The sequence below is a fragment of the Triticum urartu genome, chromosome 2A (genome assembly GCF_056163025.1).
Source record: "Triticum urartu cultivar PI428250 chromosome 2A, HENAU_Tu73, whole genome shotgun sequence".
In the NCBI taxonomy this organism is placed as follows: Eukaryota; Viridiplantae; Streptophyta; class Magnoliopsida; order Poales; family Poaceae; genus Triticum; species Triticum urartu.
The window spans coordinates 672,870,514-672,885,596 of NC_141874.1; the positions used below are offsets into that span (position 1 = coordinate 672,870,514).

The 15,083-nt window shown below is 47.2% G+C and overlaps 2 protein-coding genes across 3 annotated transcripts; one reads left to right on the plus strand and one right to left on the minus strand.

Annotated features, from left to right (window-relative positions):
* The first annotated feature begins 2,208 nt into the window (after nt 1-2,208).
* On the plus strand, nt 2,209-2,709 carry LOC147986622 (uncharacterized). The gene has a single exon (XM_087542087.1). The coding sequence runs from the start codon at nt 2,209-2,211 to the stop codon at nt 2,707-2,709; it is 501 nt and encodes a 166-aa protein (XP_087398213.1).
* A 7,831-nt stretch (nt 2,710-10,540) lies between these two features.
* LOC125534009 (uncharacterized) lies at nt 10,541-14,859 on the minus strand. 2 transcript variants are annotated; one of them, XM_048697315.2, is made up of 7 exons: nt 14,603-14,859; nt 13,899-13,973; nt 13,268-13,757; nt 12,074-12,456; nt 11,288-11,508; nt 11,055-11,193; nt 10,541-10,928 (listed from the first exon to the last, which is right to left on the minus strand). In XM_048697315.2, exons 1-7 carry the CDS (start codon nt 14,768-14,770, stop codon nt 10,743-10,745), a joined length of 1,662 nt encoding a protein of 553 aa, XP_048553272.2. In that variant the 5' UTR covers nt 14,771-14,859; the 3' UTR covers nt 10,541-10,742. The 2 variants fall into 2 exon arrangements, with proteins under 2 accessions (XP_048553272.2, XP_087400963.1); XM_087544837.1 differs by lacking the exon at nt 13,899-13,973.
* Nucleotides 14,860-15,083: the final 224 nt, after the last annotated feature.

A 15,083-nucleotide genomic window follows, 5' to 3' on the forward strand; every position in this document is an offset into this window, starting at 1 on the left:
TGCGCCTCTTTCGATCTGTATCCCAGTTTGTGCTAGCCTTCTTAAGGCAAACTTGTTTAACTTATGTCTGTACTCAGATATTGTTGTTTCCGCTGACTCGTCTATGATCGAGCTCTTGTATTCGAGCCTTCAAGGCCCCTGGCTTATAATATGATGCGTGTATGACTTATTTTATTTGTAGAGTTGTGTTGTGATATCTTCCCGTGAGTTCCTGATCTTGATCGTACACATTTGCGTTTATGATTAGTGTACGATTGAATCGGGGGCGTCACATACGTAAACAAAGGAGTGAAACGTCTAAATTACAGAGGGAGTAACTTATTGAGTAATTCTATTGCCTCAACTAACTTCCTCATTGAAAGAGCCAACTCAATCTCGTTTATCCTACTTTCATTTCTATCCACAGAGATTAGCTCCGGGTGTAGGTAGGGGCCAATTTTAAAATTGATGAAATTTGTAATTTCTAGGGATGAAATGTCTATTTCTTTTCCTATGCGATATATTGAGAAGCTTTTCCCCCCTGGTAACTTGTAAGTGGTCGTTCAAGTTTCAATACATCTATCTTGTGTTTGTAGGATTATTTTATGGAATTATTCCAAATAATGTTTATGGCCCTCTCTTCCTGTCTACATCAGCCCTAAGGTTTATGGTCTCCTAACACCACATTATTTCGCTACAAATTCATACTCTCGGTTTAGTGCATTTATACTTGTTGCAATTCCTATCATTCTATTGCAAAAATGGACCAATGCGGCAAAGTCTGGCTTCGATGATCTTGTAATCATTATAAGCGACAGATTTTTAAGGAGTCTATTGGAGATGCTCTGATCCTCGTACAACTGTGAGATACATGTCAGGTTCTATATACTAGATTACTAGAAAGGCCTTTGCCCCAATTTATATATAAAGTAGCAACCACCATACAAACACCCGCATATATCACATCACCACAACACACCCAAGCCAAGATGAGTTGAAGAACAACAGCACCACCCCATACAACTCAAAGCAAACGACAAGTGGATAAATTGAGCATCGCTTGGAGTCAATGGAGCTCCCAACCTTGAACGACCAACACCAAAGAGGCGAAGCTAAACAACGATGGACCATGGACTCCAAGGTGGCTCCTTCAGGACGGACACAATACCGAAGCACCACTGTCGCTAGACCCAAAGGATCAGGTTTTCGCCCGAAGCATCAGAAGGACAAAGGGCCACCACAATGGTGTTGAAGAAGGAAATGACGCCCATGGACGACACCGCCGCTATTAGCCTGGCTAAATCGAGACAAGGTTTTCGAATCGGGGTACGGTCAGTCACAAGAACACCAGCCGCATCACCACCCTAGAATCCCGAACACTAACCACCACGTCGACCACGCGGCCATGGTAGCCTGCCAGCACCTGAGCCATAAGCTCCGCCCATGAGCACTCCCAATCCCCAGGTCCACCCTACTGCATCCAGACACCCTAGTAACCATCCAAGGGACATGCTTTGCGCCTACCAGTAGATACTTGCTACCGATGGAGCTGCCAGCGATCGACCTGCCACGATCAACGCCCAATCAGGACCTAGGAAGCGCCAGGCCAGGGAAAAGGGGAAGGAGAAGGAGAAGAGCATGTCCCGACCGGCATCCCCTACACCTGCAATGAGTGGCCAGATCACCACCTCACCCCTTGACAACCTCCCCACACTCCACTCCTTGACACCCCACCATGGCTTCTTGGCTAGAAAATCCATTTGAGGCAGCACCAGCTACCCACCCACCGTCACGGGGCACCAGATCTACTGCAAGTTGTCACCCAAAACGTCCTCCAGAAGTTCTAAGAGCAACTTCAACGGGCCGACCCAAACAGAGGACATTTTTGTTCGTTTTTTGTCCGTTTGGGTCGGTCGCCCGCCCGCCGTCCGCCCTTTTTTAGTTTTAGGTCGGTAGTGCGCCCAACGGGCCGACCCATTTCATGACCGCGCGCGTTTAACGTCATGTCGTCGCCCTGGTTTTGGCGCTCCAGCGCGCGGGGGGAAAGCGGCCTAGCGCGCGCTGGTTTTGGCGCTCCAGCGCGCGGGGGAAAGCGGCCTAGTGTGCGCTGGTTTTGGCGCTCCAGCGCGCGGGGAAGGTTCGCGGGCGTGCCGTGGCCGGCGCTCGCTATAAAGAAGGCGCTCCCTCCACACTCTGTCGGCCGCCCACTCTCGCCGTTTCTGCGCCACCATGTCGATCCGCCGCCTGAGCACTTCGGATTTTGGCGGAGTCCGCGAGCGCCGCTCCGGCGCCTTCTCCGCCGAGATCTGGTTTCGCGAGAAATGTCTTGTCCTCGGCACCTTCGACACCGCAGAGGAGGCGGCCCGCGCACACAACGCGGCGGCGTGGCGCCTCCTGAGGCCTCGTTGGGATATGAACTTTCCCAACATGTCGAGCCAGCGGGCGCAGGATCTGGCGCCTCTCCCGCGGCTTTTTACCGACAAGGATCGTCGTGTCCACCGGAGGCGGCAGCGTCGCCTCGCCATCGTAGAGAAGGACGTGGAAGCCTTGGTGGTGTGGCGCGGAGGCTTCCCACAGGACATCGTCGACGAGCGCCAGTTCTACAAGCAATTGAGATCGGAAAGGGACGCGAGGAGGAGGGAGCGAGCCGCCTATCGAGAGGACAAGCATCCGGAAGCAGGCAGCTCAATTGAAACTGAAGTTATGAGAAGCGGCGGGTTGGGACTTTGAAGACGAGGCATATGTTGACGCCTACATTCAGACATCGAAGGAGGACATTACCGAGTCGGAGTGAGAAATCGACGAGTAGTGGTCTTTTCTTTTTATGTGTGTACGCTAGAATTATCCAAGTATCCATTTTTATCTGAAAAAATGACCGGCGGCGTCAGGCGGGCGAGGGTGTGAATCCAATATGCCACCGACCAGCGGGCCCGGTAAGAAAAATGGGCGAGCGCGCATGCGTTCATCTTGTGTTCGCGTCGATGCAAATCAGGCTTAAAAATAGATCGAAAATGAGTCGACAGGCGGACGAAAGCGGATGCGTGTTCATTTGAGTCAACGTTTTGGGCCGAATTTTTTTTCGCGCCGACCCAAAAAAACGGCCGCAGATGAAATGGGTTGGAAGTTGCTCTAACAACCTGGCCCGCACCACCACCGCGACGCCCCTACTCCCACGTCGCACATTTGCCGCCAAGCACATCCCCAGACCAAGCTGCGGTAACCTTCTCTACCCGCCGAGCAGATAGAGACGAGGCTGATGCTGCCACCCTCGCCACGCACTGCCATGGTTAAAAAATTCAATGAAATTTCACTTTTTCCAATAAGCTCCGAAATACTTTTAACCCTGAAATTTCGAAGCAGATTCGAGCCAATTTCAAAATAAATTTAAAATATGTTAGAATTAATTAAAATTGAGTGAAATTTCAAATCTCAAATCTGAAATGATTTCCGAAATATGCAAAATTTCACCTATTTCAGTGGTGTCCAAAGTTATTTTGTTTCTACCATTAAAATTATTGCACATCTAAGTAACTTAATTAAGCATAAAAAGGAAAAGAAAAAGAAAAAGAAATACCCACACGAATATTCATGCGAGATAATTGAGATAGGACTTAAATGTACAATACTTATGGCATATCATGTTTTTTTGAGGGGTTAAACCAAGCTTTATTACTCAAATTCCACATGAAGTGGGATACAAAAAAGATCATGGGGGCATCAAGCCACATGTGGCGACCCTGATCTAGAGAATGAGCAAACTTGGCTAACCTATCGGCATCGCTATTCGTAGCTCTACCTTCAAAACTAAGCAAGCAATTAAATGCTAACATCGATTGTTTTATTTCAAAAATAATGGACCCATAAACACCTCGGCTTCCTTTCTGGATATCAGCTACCACTTGCTTGAAGTCCGAAGCAATCACAAAGTTCTGGATCAACAAATCTTGGGCAAGAGAAAGGCCTTCCCGACACGCTATCGCCTCCAATGTTGGAACATCTGTTATTCCATGCACAACAAGGGCTGAGCTTCCAATAAAATCTCCATTGGAGTCCCTACATACTGCCGCAGCCGCACCTCGGTTGCGAGTTTTTGAAACTGCCGCATCAACGTGTATCTTTGCAAAGCCGCCTGGTGGCGCTTTTGGCTTGGGTGGACCTCTTCTAATCGCTGTAGGCTTCTTCTCTGGTTTCTTTGGGAGTAGCTCAAGGTCTGCCAGGAAGCGATTTATAAATTGATGTGTCGATGCGGGGTTTTGGTAGACTTCCTCATGGATTGCCTTGCGTCGAACCCACCATATTGCCCATAAGGTGACTGCTAGGCGGACAAAGGAATCATGTGATAATGTGTCAATCATTGAAAACATCCATTGTTTTGCACTTGGTTCCGTGGTTTCACATAAGTGTTCAGCCAGCTCGCCATCCACTAACGCCCATATACATCTGGCCATAGAACACTCGAGCAGTGAGTGTCTCCAGGAATCCTCGACACCGCATAGACCGCATGCACTTGAGGTCGCCATATTTCTGTGAGCTCGAATATCCTCCGTTGGGATGGAGTGTTTCGCCAGCCTCCAAAGGAACATGCGAATTTTCCCTGGGACTGGAGTTTTCCATAGAAGCTTCCATGATTCTCCATCACGATCATTGCTTGAGGATCCAGCTCCCCCATCTAGCCATGCTTCCCTTCTGAATTTCTTGTCCACCATCATCCTGTAGGCTGATCTGACGGAAAAAACAGCCATTTTCTCAAAATTCCAGGACCATGTATCAGGCACGTTCGACGTACAAAGTGGTATGCTCAATATGGTTGGGATGTCAATCGGGAGACACGCCTCCTGTAGTCTCTCTACGTTCCAAACTGCAGAAGTATGATCCATTAATTATGACACTGTCGTAGGCGGATTTCGTTGGCGGCTCCCGTAAGGTCTCATCATCCCCCCTCGTGGTAGCCAGTTATCCTCCCATATATTGGTAGTCTCCCCATTGCCAATTCTTCTGATTAGGCCCTGTTTGAGTATATCTCGCCCTTCTATTACAGCCCGCCAAATTTGGCTAGGATGGCTGCTAAGCTCTGCCTCTAGGATGGAGCCATTCGGGAAGTATATACTTTTTAGAATTCTTGCACTCAACGATTCTGGGAATTGAAGGATTCTCCATGCTTGCTTAGCCAAAAGTGCTAAGTTGAAGAGCTCAAAGTCTATAAAACCCAGTCCTCCCATACTTTTTGGCTGGGTCATTGATTCCCAAGAAACCCAACTAGGTTTGCGGTGTCCTTCTTTACTCCCCCACCAAAATTTCCTAATCAACATATTCAAGTGCTCGCATAAGCCCCTTGGGAGCTTGAAACAGGACATAGAGAAGACTGGGACTGCTTGAGCCACGGATTTAACCAATACCTCTTTCCCTGCCGAGGATAATGATTTTTCAATCCATCCCTGAACCCTGCTCCATAAGTAATCTTTCAAATATTTGAAAGCCCCATTTTTGGAAGTCCCCACCTCCGTGGGCATCCCGAGGTATTTGGCGCTCAGTGCCTCATTTTGAACTTGTAACACCACCTTTATTGCTTCTCTTACACTGTCGGGAGTACCTTTACTGAAGTGTATTGACGACTTATCATGATTTATGCGTTGACCCGAAGCTTGGCAATAAATGTTCAACAACTGGTTTACCTCGTTTGCTCCATATGTATTAGCCTTGAAAAACAGCAGGCTGTCATCTGCGAATAGTAAATGGTTAACCAATGGAGCTGTGGCAGCCACCTGTATCCCATTCAAGTTGGATGACTCGTCAAAGATTTTAAAAGGCACGAAAGGCCCTCTGCTGCTATCAAGAATAAATATGGAGAAATTGGGTCTCCCTGTCGTATTCCACATGAAGGTTGAAACTCATTCAACTTCTTACCGTTAAACAGAATCGAAAACTTAACTGTCCTTACCAGGCTCATAACAATCTCAACCCATCTGTCTGTGAATCCCAGCTTCAACATGATTGCCTGAAGATAATCCCATTCAACCTTATCATAAGCTTTCATCATGTCCAGTTTGAGTGCACAATATCTATTTCTCTTTGCTTTATTTCTCTTCATCTATTATGTTGTCCGTGATAAGTCTGCCTGGAACAAAAGCTGACTGCTCCTCTGAGATGATATCAGGTAAAACAACCTTCAACCTGTTGGAAATAACCTTGGACGCAATTTTGTATAATACATTACATAGGGATATAGGTCTGAACCGCGACCGCAATGTGGGGTTTTTTACCTTCGGAATGAGTACCAACAGTGTCTCATTTATGCATTCCGCTGACTCGGTGCCATTGATGATTCGCAACACTGCTGCAGTAACATCAGCTCCGCACACGTCTCAATGACGTTGGTAAAAGTGGGCTGGGTACCCATCCTGGGAGCTTTTGTCGGGAACATTTGGAACAATGCTGACTTGACCTCTTTTTGCGTGTATGGAGCGTTTAGGAACTCATTCATTGCCAGTGTTACCTTGGAAGGGACAGTTTGAAGTACACGTCCCATGTCATGGACTCCCCCAGATGTGTAAAGGTTACTGCAGAAGTCTGTCGCCAGCTCCTCCATTTCACCTTCATTATCAATCATCCTTCCATCGGGCAGCTGCAACGATTTTATTTGGTTTTTCCGGCGGCGACGGCTGGATCTTAAATGGAAAAAATATGTGTTCTTGTCGCCGCGCGCGAGCCACTCCATGTGCGCCCTCTGACGCCAGAGGATCTCCTCTCGATGGAACAGCTCAACTAACTGATCTGCTGCCTTGGTTTCCTCGCGAGATGGTGCAGTTCTTCCTGGGATCGCCCGCAGCACCTGAAGCTCGTTTTTTAATCTAGCAATGTCCCGCCGGATGCTGCCGAAGTGAGTGCACTCCCATGATGACAAATCGTCAGCCAGACCTTGCAATTTGTTGCACACTGATTCCAACGAAACACCTGGTGTCTTTTCCCACCCCGCCTGCACTATTGACGATAGCGACTGGTCTCTTTCCCAGCAAACTTCATATTTAAATGTCCTCTTGGGCCTCCTGCATGCATGCACCCCGTGTAGGCTGAGTAGTAGTGGTACGTGATCTGAACTCGCCGCTGTCTTGTGTTCAAGCATTGCGTCTGGATAGGCTAGCGTCCATGCTGGATTTGCAACACATCTATCCAGTCTCACTCTTGTGAACGTACCCCCGGCTACTTTCCTCTCGAAAGTCCACTCCGATCCTGAATACCCGATATCCGAGAGTCCACATGTATCAAGAGCATCCCAAGACCCATCTATTTGAGCCTGGCTTCGGTTGCCTACACCATCGTGTTCGTGTGCATGCAAGACCTCATTAAAGTCACCTATCACCATCCAAGGGTCGTTCCCGGTTCATGCAATACCCCGAAGCATATCCCATGTTTTGTATCTTTGTGGAACTTGAGCTTCGCCATAGACAAAGGTTATACGAGCTTTTGTTTGTGTCAACTCGTCCACAATCACATCAATATGATACTCTGAATAACGGATAATCTCGAGCTTTATTTCCTCATTCCAGAAAATTCCTAATCCACCACTTCTACCAGAGCTTCCTACAGCAAAGCTTTTATTGAAACCTAAATTTCCAACTAAATTCTCAACACGAGTACCCTCTATTTGGGTTTCTAGAATACACACGATAGAGGGGGCATGTTGCCTCATGAGGTCACGAAGCTCACGAACTGTCGCGGGTTTGCCAGCCCCGCGGCAGTTCCAACAGAGTAGACTCATTGCGCATGGCGAGACTCCCCGTGGGAGCCCGCCAAACGCGCATCAAGGTTTTTGGTGAAATCTGTAAACTTCTCTGGAGCTGTCTCATTAGGCGAGGCTGACTTCGATCTCTTCAGATCCTGCTTGGGAGGAGGGCTGAGAGGCACCGCAGGTGATGGCAGAAACAGTTGCTTCGTCTGTTGTACTGAAGAGGTTGGGAGCGTGGTTTTTGAATCATTGGCCCCTCTCTTCCTATTGCGATCAACCTCCGTCATTGCTACATCTCCATCTCGCTGATCCCGTTCCTCATGATACTGTTCGTCATACAAATCAGCACTATTGTACGAACGTCCTCTTCCTCTTCCCCCACGGCCTCTCCCTGCATTGCTGCTCTCGCCCGGTCCACTGCCGGGACCTTTAAACCACGTTGCCTTGATGTCTTTGGGGCATGGACCCCATCCCCGCACTCTTTGTGTTGGTGGCCGAGCTGTCCGCAAACTGCACACCAATCCGGCAATCTTTCATATTTAACTCTAAAAATCACTCGCTCCATCGAATCCTTCTTCCTTATTACCAATGAGACAGCGTTCTTCAAGGGTTTAGTGACATCGATCCTGACTCAAACTCTAGCAAAGTTTCCTTCAAAATCCGGGGATCTAGGCTCCGCATATATGAATTCTCCCACAGTCGCCGACAAAGCTTTGACCTTAGAGAAGAAGCCGTCCGGCAGGTCGTGAATCTGAATCCAGATGTCCAATTTATTGAGCTCTATAGACGACAGCTTTGTGAAGCCATCGTACTCCGAGAGAACTACTGCTTTACCCTTGAAGTTCCAAGGGCCATCTCCCATAACCCTCTCCCAGTCACCCAGGCAGGAGAATTGCATTGAGTACAGATTATCTTCGAGTGGTCTGATCTTCACCTCCTAAGCTAGGTCCCAGGCCACTCTCATATTCCTATAAAACCAATATTGGCTGTATGTTTTCTCTGTGTGAACCCTAGCCAGAGCCATCCAGCGTGTCTCTTCCTTCGGCAGCTCGGTGTCTTCCACCACGACATCAACCAGATCATCTTCTTTCAAGCCAAGTTCCTCCATCATCGCAGCCAGATCGGACGCAGCCGTACTCGATCCAGATGAAGTCGAACCCATCATGCGCTTGCTCGAGGTTAGGGATCCGCGAGCGGTAGGTCCCAAAGAAGTCCCCGCCCTCCCCGAACGCCGCGGCGGCCGAGGGCCACAGCGATCGCCGGAAGGGGGTGAACAGCCGGGGAGAGATCCCTACGGTGCCAGCGTCGCTGTCGCTCGAGGGGAGAGAGAAACCCTAACGAGAGGGGAAGTCCTTTACTTATGGCATATCATGTGCTTTAGCAAAATTGATTCTTTTTATATTGCAGCCAATGCATCTAGCATAGCCCAACATCACCACCGCCACCACCACGTTGCCCGTTGTGCTGCCGCCACCATGAAGGTCCACCGCCGCACTGCTACACCTTAGCCAGACAGCGCTGGCCCACGCCAGAACACCCAACTAAGGGGCGAGAGATCCCATTGTCACTGGCCCGACTAGGCTTCGCCTGGCCTAGCCCTTTGACGGAGGAGAGGGAGAAGGAGGAAAGGAGAGGGAAGAGGCCCAGCGATGGCGGCTAGGGTTACCTCCTTGTCGCTTGCGCTATTGCTGGCCTAGCATGGCGGGTCTTAGTAGTACTAGCGGCCAGTTCTTTTGGGCGATTCTACCAGAATCGCCCCCCTTCCCAGCTTCTCCCAGAATCACTACTCCATATAATTTTTACAATCCTAACTAATTAGACCTTAACTAGATAGGATTGTAAAAAAATAAAGTGGCGATTTTGGGAGAAGCTGGGGAGGGGGGTGATTCTGGGAGAATCGCTGAAAAGAACTGGCCCTAGATCATATACCACAGGTAAAAAGAGGTACTAGATCATATCAACAAGTTACTGATGTGTAAAATACGCTTTCATTGAGCAGAAGTGCTGGGTATGCTGGCACTTAGGTAGAGGATCTTGTTCCAATGGACGGGCAGCAATAACTCAATGCCAAGACGAAGTTTACTGTCCAGAGATCAAGTACTTAAGATATATGAGCGCACAAAAGGAAGCAACGTATACTTATTTTTTCCAAACAAAAACAACGCTCCCCTCTCCCCCCTCCCCTCCCGTGTCGCTCTCGCGAGCGGCCCGGGGAAACCCTAGCTGCCGCGACCCAACCCCCCTCTCCTCTGCTCTCCTTCCTCGCCGCCGCCCAACGACACCGTCGGGTGAAGCCCGGCCGGTGGGGCCTCTTCTTCCTCCCCCTCGTGCTTCGCAGCTGGCGCGAGATGGCCGGTCGAGTGGGGGCGCCGGGCTTTCGTGGGGCCGGCGGCACGGCGGCGTGCTCGAGTTTGACGGCGGGGTTGCCTGGTAGGGACACGGTGTCGAGCGGCGGGCTCGTTTGTGGCGTGGCGTGACATGTCTCCAACGTATCTACTTTTTCTAACGCTTTTCCTCTTGTTTTGGACTCTAATTTGCATGATTTGAATGAAACTAACCCCGGACTGACGCTGTTTTCAGCAGAACTACCGTGGTGTTTTTGTGCAAAAATAAAAGTTCTCGGAATGTAATGAAACTTTGCGAGGATTTTTTATACAATATAAAAGATAATTTCTGAAGCTGAGAACCACAGGAGGGGGGCACCTGGGTGGGCACAACCCACCAGGGCGCGCCCAGGTGGGTTCTCCCCACCTGGTGGCCCCGCAAACCTTGAAACCGACGCTATAAAATCATATTTTTTCGGAAAAAATCAGGGAGAAAGAATTATCGCGATGTTGCTTAACATAAAAATAGAATGATTATCAGGGTTCAGAGATTCACTAATCATCGATGACATGCTCGGTAAAATTGAAACTGTCGGCGCAACTATTGCTATTTTAAAATTGAAACTGTATATATACTAGTAGGGAATAAACCTGTTCTTCTAAATGAGGAATGGCCTCCCTGTAGCCAAAACCAATGCTCGCCCTATGATAAACCCTCACAAGGATTCTGATTGAGAGTCATCGTTCTTCTTTGGTCTAGCCCGAGCAACCTCGGGGTCGGCAGTGTGCTGCTTGCACCCTCGAGGGCCATAGTGCTCCGAGCTCTTCCGCACCACCTTCCGGCACAGAGCACAATGATGAACCTGGCATCCCTCGCAGAAGACATGGTTGTTGTTTCCCAGCTGCTCACATCAGAGACAGAGTCTTCATTTACCAGAACCAAGTGAAAAATAAACTACAGCTATATTCAGATCACAGTAAAAAGGATCACCGATCCATATGATATTCGGAAGAGACCAAAACTTCACCTTGTAAGTTATCAGGTGGCAATTCGGGCATGGATGCGGTTTGTATCCACCCACTTTCAGTTTTTTCTGTAGCTCTTTGACAGCGTCAACCAAATCCACCTTTGCTGTCCGCTTCTCATAATTGATTCTGCATTGTTCACTTTCAAAGGGGAGCATAGGTTCAGATTTGGTATCCAGAGAATAGCTACCAGACAGCATATTTGATAGATCACATTTTTATCAGAAGAATGTACCTTGTATGAGCAGGAGTTAGTGGCTTGCCACAGCCATAGCAGAACAACTTACCACAGTTCTTACAAAGCATATGGTTGCAGCCTGACACACGTGTGATGCCAGTACCACAATGCGGACATGGAACACAAGAACGAAGTATTTCCTTGATACTAGATAATTCATCCACCAATTTACTAGGTCCAGTACCGCCTTTGTTTAAGTGGCGTACCTTTTCACGTTCCTGTACAAAAAAAAAACCAAAAAAAACACACTCAACACAGTGATCTCAATATTGTTCTCATTGAATGGAACACCACTATGACAAATGATGAATAGCCCTAACAGAAATGCTGGAACTTCGAGCGTCCATTTTTCTAGAAATAATATCATATAAGTAAAAGGATGTATTCTGCTGAAAAGAAAATTAGTTTATGAATAGTTACTGTATCCAGAATACAGATATAATATATACATAGAGTTATATTTGTTCTAAATGTGCGGAAGGCCTGGGCATCTTTGCATTAAGAAGAACGCCTTGATGAGGCAGCAAATAGAGTGATCAGGTAATGTATTTTCTTTGAGTAAATTGCACTTCATGCCAGTATATTGTGTTGCTAGTTGCATGGACTAGATATGTTCAAATGTTGCACATAACACCAGTTGGGCTACAAAATTTTGTCCTTTGGACCAGGTTCGGTTGGGACAAATACGGCATCAAAACCAAATGTGGTCAAGAATAGAGAATGAGCTGGTAGATAATACTTACTACAAAAAGGAGATATTTAGTGCTTAGAGGGATTCTGAACCTGCAAGGAGAGAAGTTTTTCTTCTGGAGTAAGGCATTTCTCCCCTATGTGACGACGATCTCTGCAGCGGGTGCAGAAGCTGAAGAGGCACTTGGGGCACTGGGCGTTGTCCTCATCTTCCAGGCAAGCTGTCTGACATCTTGGACAGTAGGCTACATCAGCCATTGCGTCTAGAGTCCTTTCAAGTATCAGTCTTTCCCACCTTTCAAAATCTGACTCTCCGAGCAACCTCTTTAGTAGATTAGGAGGAACAAAACCTCCGCATTTGTTGTCAGGGCACACAATTTTCATGACTGATCCTTCTTTCACATGCATCCGTGAGTATGTCTCCATGCAATTCCGGCAAAAGTAATGACGGCATGGAAGTTTTATGAAGTCGATGCCTGGTAGTAATCAAAAGATACAGATTTAACTTTTAGATATTCCAGACTCAGGACATGGTGGAACTTGGATTGTTCATGCTCATCTTGTCAATTATAGAAATTTTGTAAAGAAGCTCAATATTTAACTTTTGCAGGGAAGATAAGCTATCTTTAGGTGTTTGAGCTGTACCTTTGTTCCAGCAGAACATTCTAAATCACTTTGATTTACTCACAGTATATACAGGTAGCAGGGGCACCATGCAACAAATTCGTTAGTTTCGTCTAGGTATGGGGCCCAAAAGAATTTTGTATTTCCTTTGTCAGGTTTAACTTGTATACAAACTAACTGAAAAAAGTTTGAACTAATATTAACATAGTATTTTTTTATAATGTTCATTAGAGTGCGGGCATGTGCGGGATTTTATATGAAAACAGTATGGCATGTGAATAGATATACCCTGCAATATCCAAATTCGAGTGTTTTATTTGAAATGTATGTGCATTGCAAAGTATGCTAATTCTTATAATCGGGTATATACCCCAGGGCTAAAATTTCTGAAAAATATATCCAACTTTTGGATTGGATTTGTGCATTTGAAACCATGGTGCCCTGACTCCATGGAGCCCCAGTACGGTGTCGAATAGATACCTATTATCGCTAGCACTCTCCCTTACTGTTCAAGAACAACAAATTTAAGTTAGGAGTATGAAAGAGCTGGAGTTGTGAAATAACGAACTGTGAGTCTTGCATAAGTTAATCTATAATACATAACCCGGTACAGCAATTAGCACTTGTGGGAGTACATGAGCATGGATGGAGCATCCGACTTACCTTTGTACTCACTGAAACAGATCATGCAAACATGAAAGCCCTGAAGAAACGATTCTTGGCATTGCTCTTCATTGTAGCTGATCAACTGTTGAACAACATCCTCTACAGACAGAATCCCTCCAACAACGCGAACATCCACATGATCCATCGTACTATCAGAATCCCTTATTACTATTCCATCATCAAAACCAAGATGAGAGAGCGTAGAGCTCTGCAGCCATTGGACCCACTCAAAAACAACTTCCTGTCCAGGTTGCTGCGCCCAGAGCGATTCGAGCATGTCACATAGGGAGGAAATCTTCACACTATCCAACCATTGTACTGCGAGGGTAAAGTATGGAGAATGATGGCTTGGGTAAGATGGAGGCATAAGGCATGTCAGCGATATTGGAGCCAAGTGCTCGACACTGAATTTGGTTGGGTAATCATCAACACCTCGAAGTTCCGCGGACACACTGATACCATCTGGAATTTCGCAATATACATAGATCTGCAAAGAATTGAAAACAAAAGGAAAACTGTAACACAATCTTTGTTGATTTTTTGGTAATTGCTGGGTCCTGGAGTCTGAAACCAATTAAAACAACAATAATTTCCTCAAGAAGATAATAAATATATAAAACAGATATACCTGGAAATACCGTGGTACAGAATTTTCACCAAGAATGTTTAAATTGTCTCCATAAATTGCCTCCACTGCCAGCATCTATGCAATCATAGACCAGAGAAAAATTACGACGGCGGAGTTCTGAAATTTACTGTAGTGTCCATTCATCTAGTTTTGAGAAAACCAATACTGCATTCGACATCTGTTTCTTGACGCGTGTTTTGGCATAGAACTTTCTTCAGTTAAAGTCTCGCAGAACAAAGTACTCCCTCTGTAAAGAAATGCAAGAGCGTTTAGATCACTTTTCTTTACAGAGGGAGTATGTGGTACTAACTTATATATATTTGCGGTTTTGTTTCATCAATTCCATCATTATTTTTGCATTCTAAAGGTAAAGGGAACTTGGAAGAGCCACTCTAATTCTGCAGCCATCTTTTCTAGACCATCGATACAGAGCTGTGCGCCGTACGCAGGCTTTCACTTCAAAAGCTTTGTATAGCTGGCCTTACGATATCTCGCGATCTTACTATTTGTTAGCCTGTTCCAGCTACTCCGAATCACAATCTACAGACTAGAAAACGGGTGTCCATGGGCGCATTAGTTGCAACGGGTGTTCGTAATTTCCAGTTTGCGAACTGCGAACGGCCGGGATCACGAGAGGGATTCGCGACCTGGTTCCGGAAAACAGGCTTGAGGGTTAATCCCTAGCGAGGTAGCAGTGGGAGTACCTCGTCTTTCTGGAGCTGGTCGTTGGAGCGCAGCTGCTCGTCGGGCAGATCGGGCTCCTCCCCCTGCTGGCTGTCCCGGAGCGCCATCTCGTGCAGCATCCCCACCGCCTCCGGCGACGGCGAGAGGGCGCCGCCTTCTCCCGGGGAGGCGCCGTGAGGACTCTCCATAAGCGGACAACGGGTGGCGGCCGGAGCGGCCTTGGTAGTTTCTGTGGTGCGCGTACGGTGCCGCGTACGGAGGGATTTGGTGTGTGCTCTCGCCCCGATTTGGTGTGTGTAGTAAACTAGTAATGTACACGGTTGAATACGAATCGCATAGGATACGAATTGCCAATGAAACCATGTGTATAGTCGGACGGATTCATCAAAACAGGAGTTCAACTAAAAGTATCACCGGTTTGAACATATTGAAAACTGCTAACATTTGAGCCAAAATTATACAGAAACGTTAGGGCATCTCCAACGCCGCCGACCCGCAAAC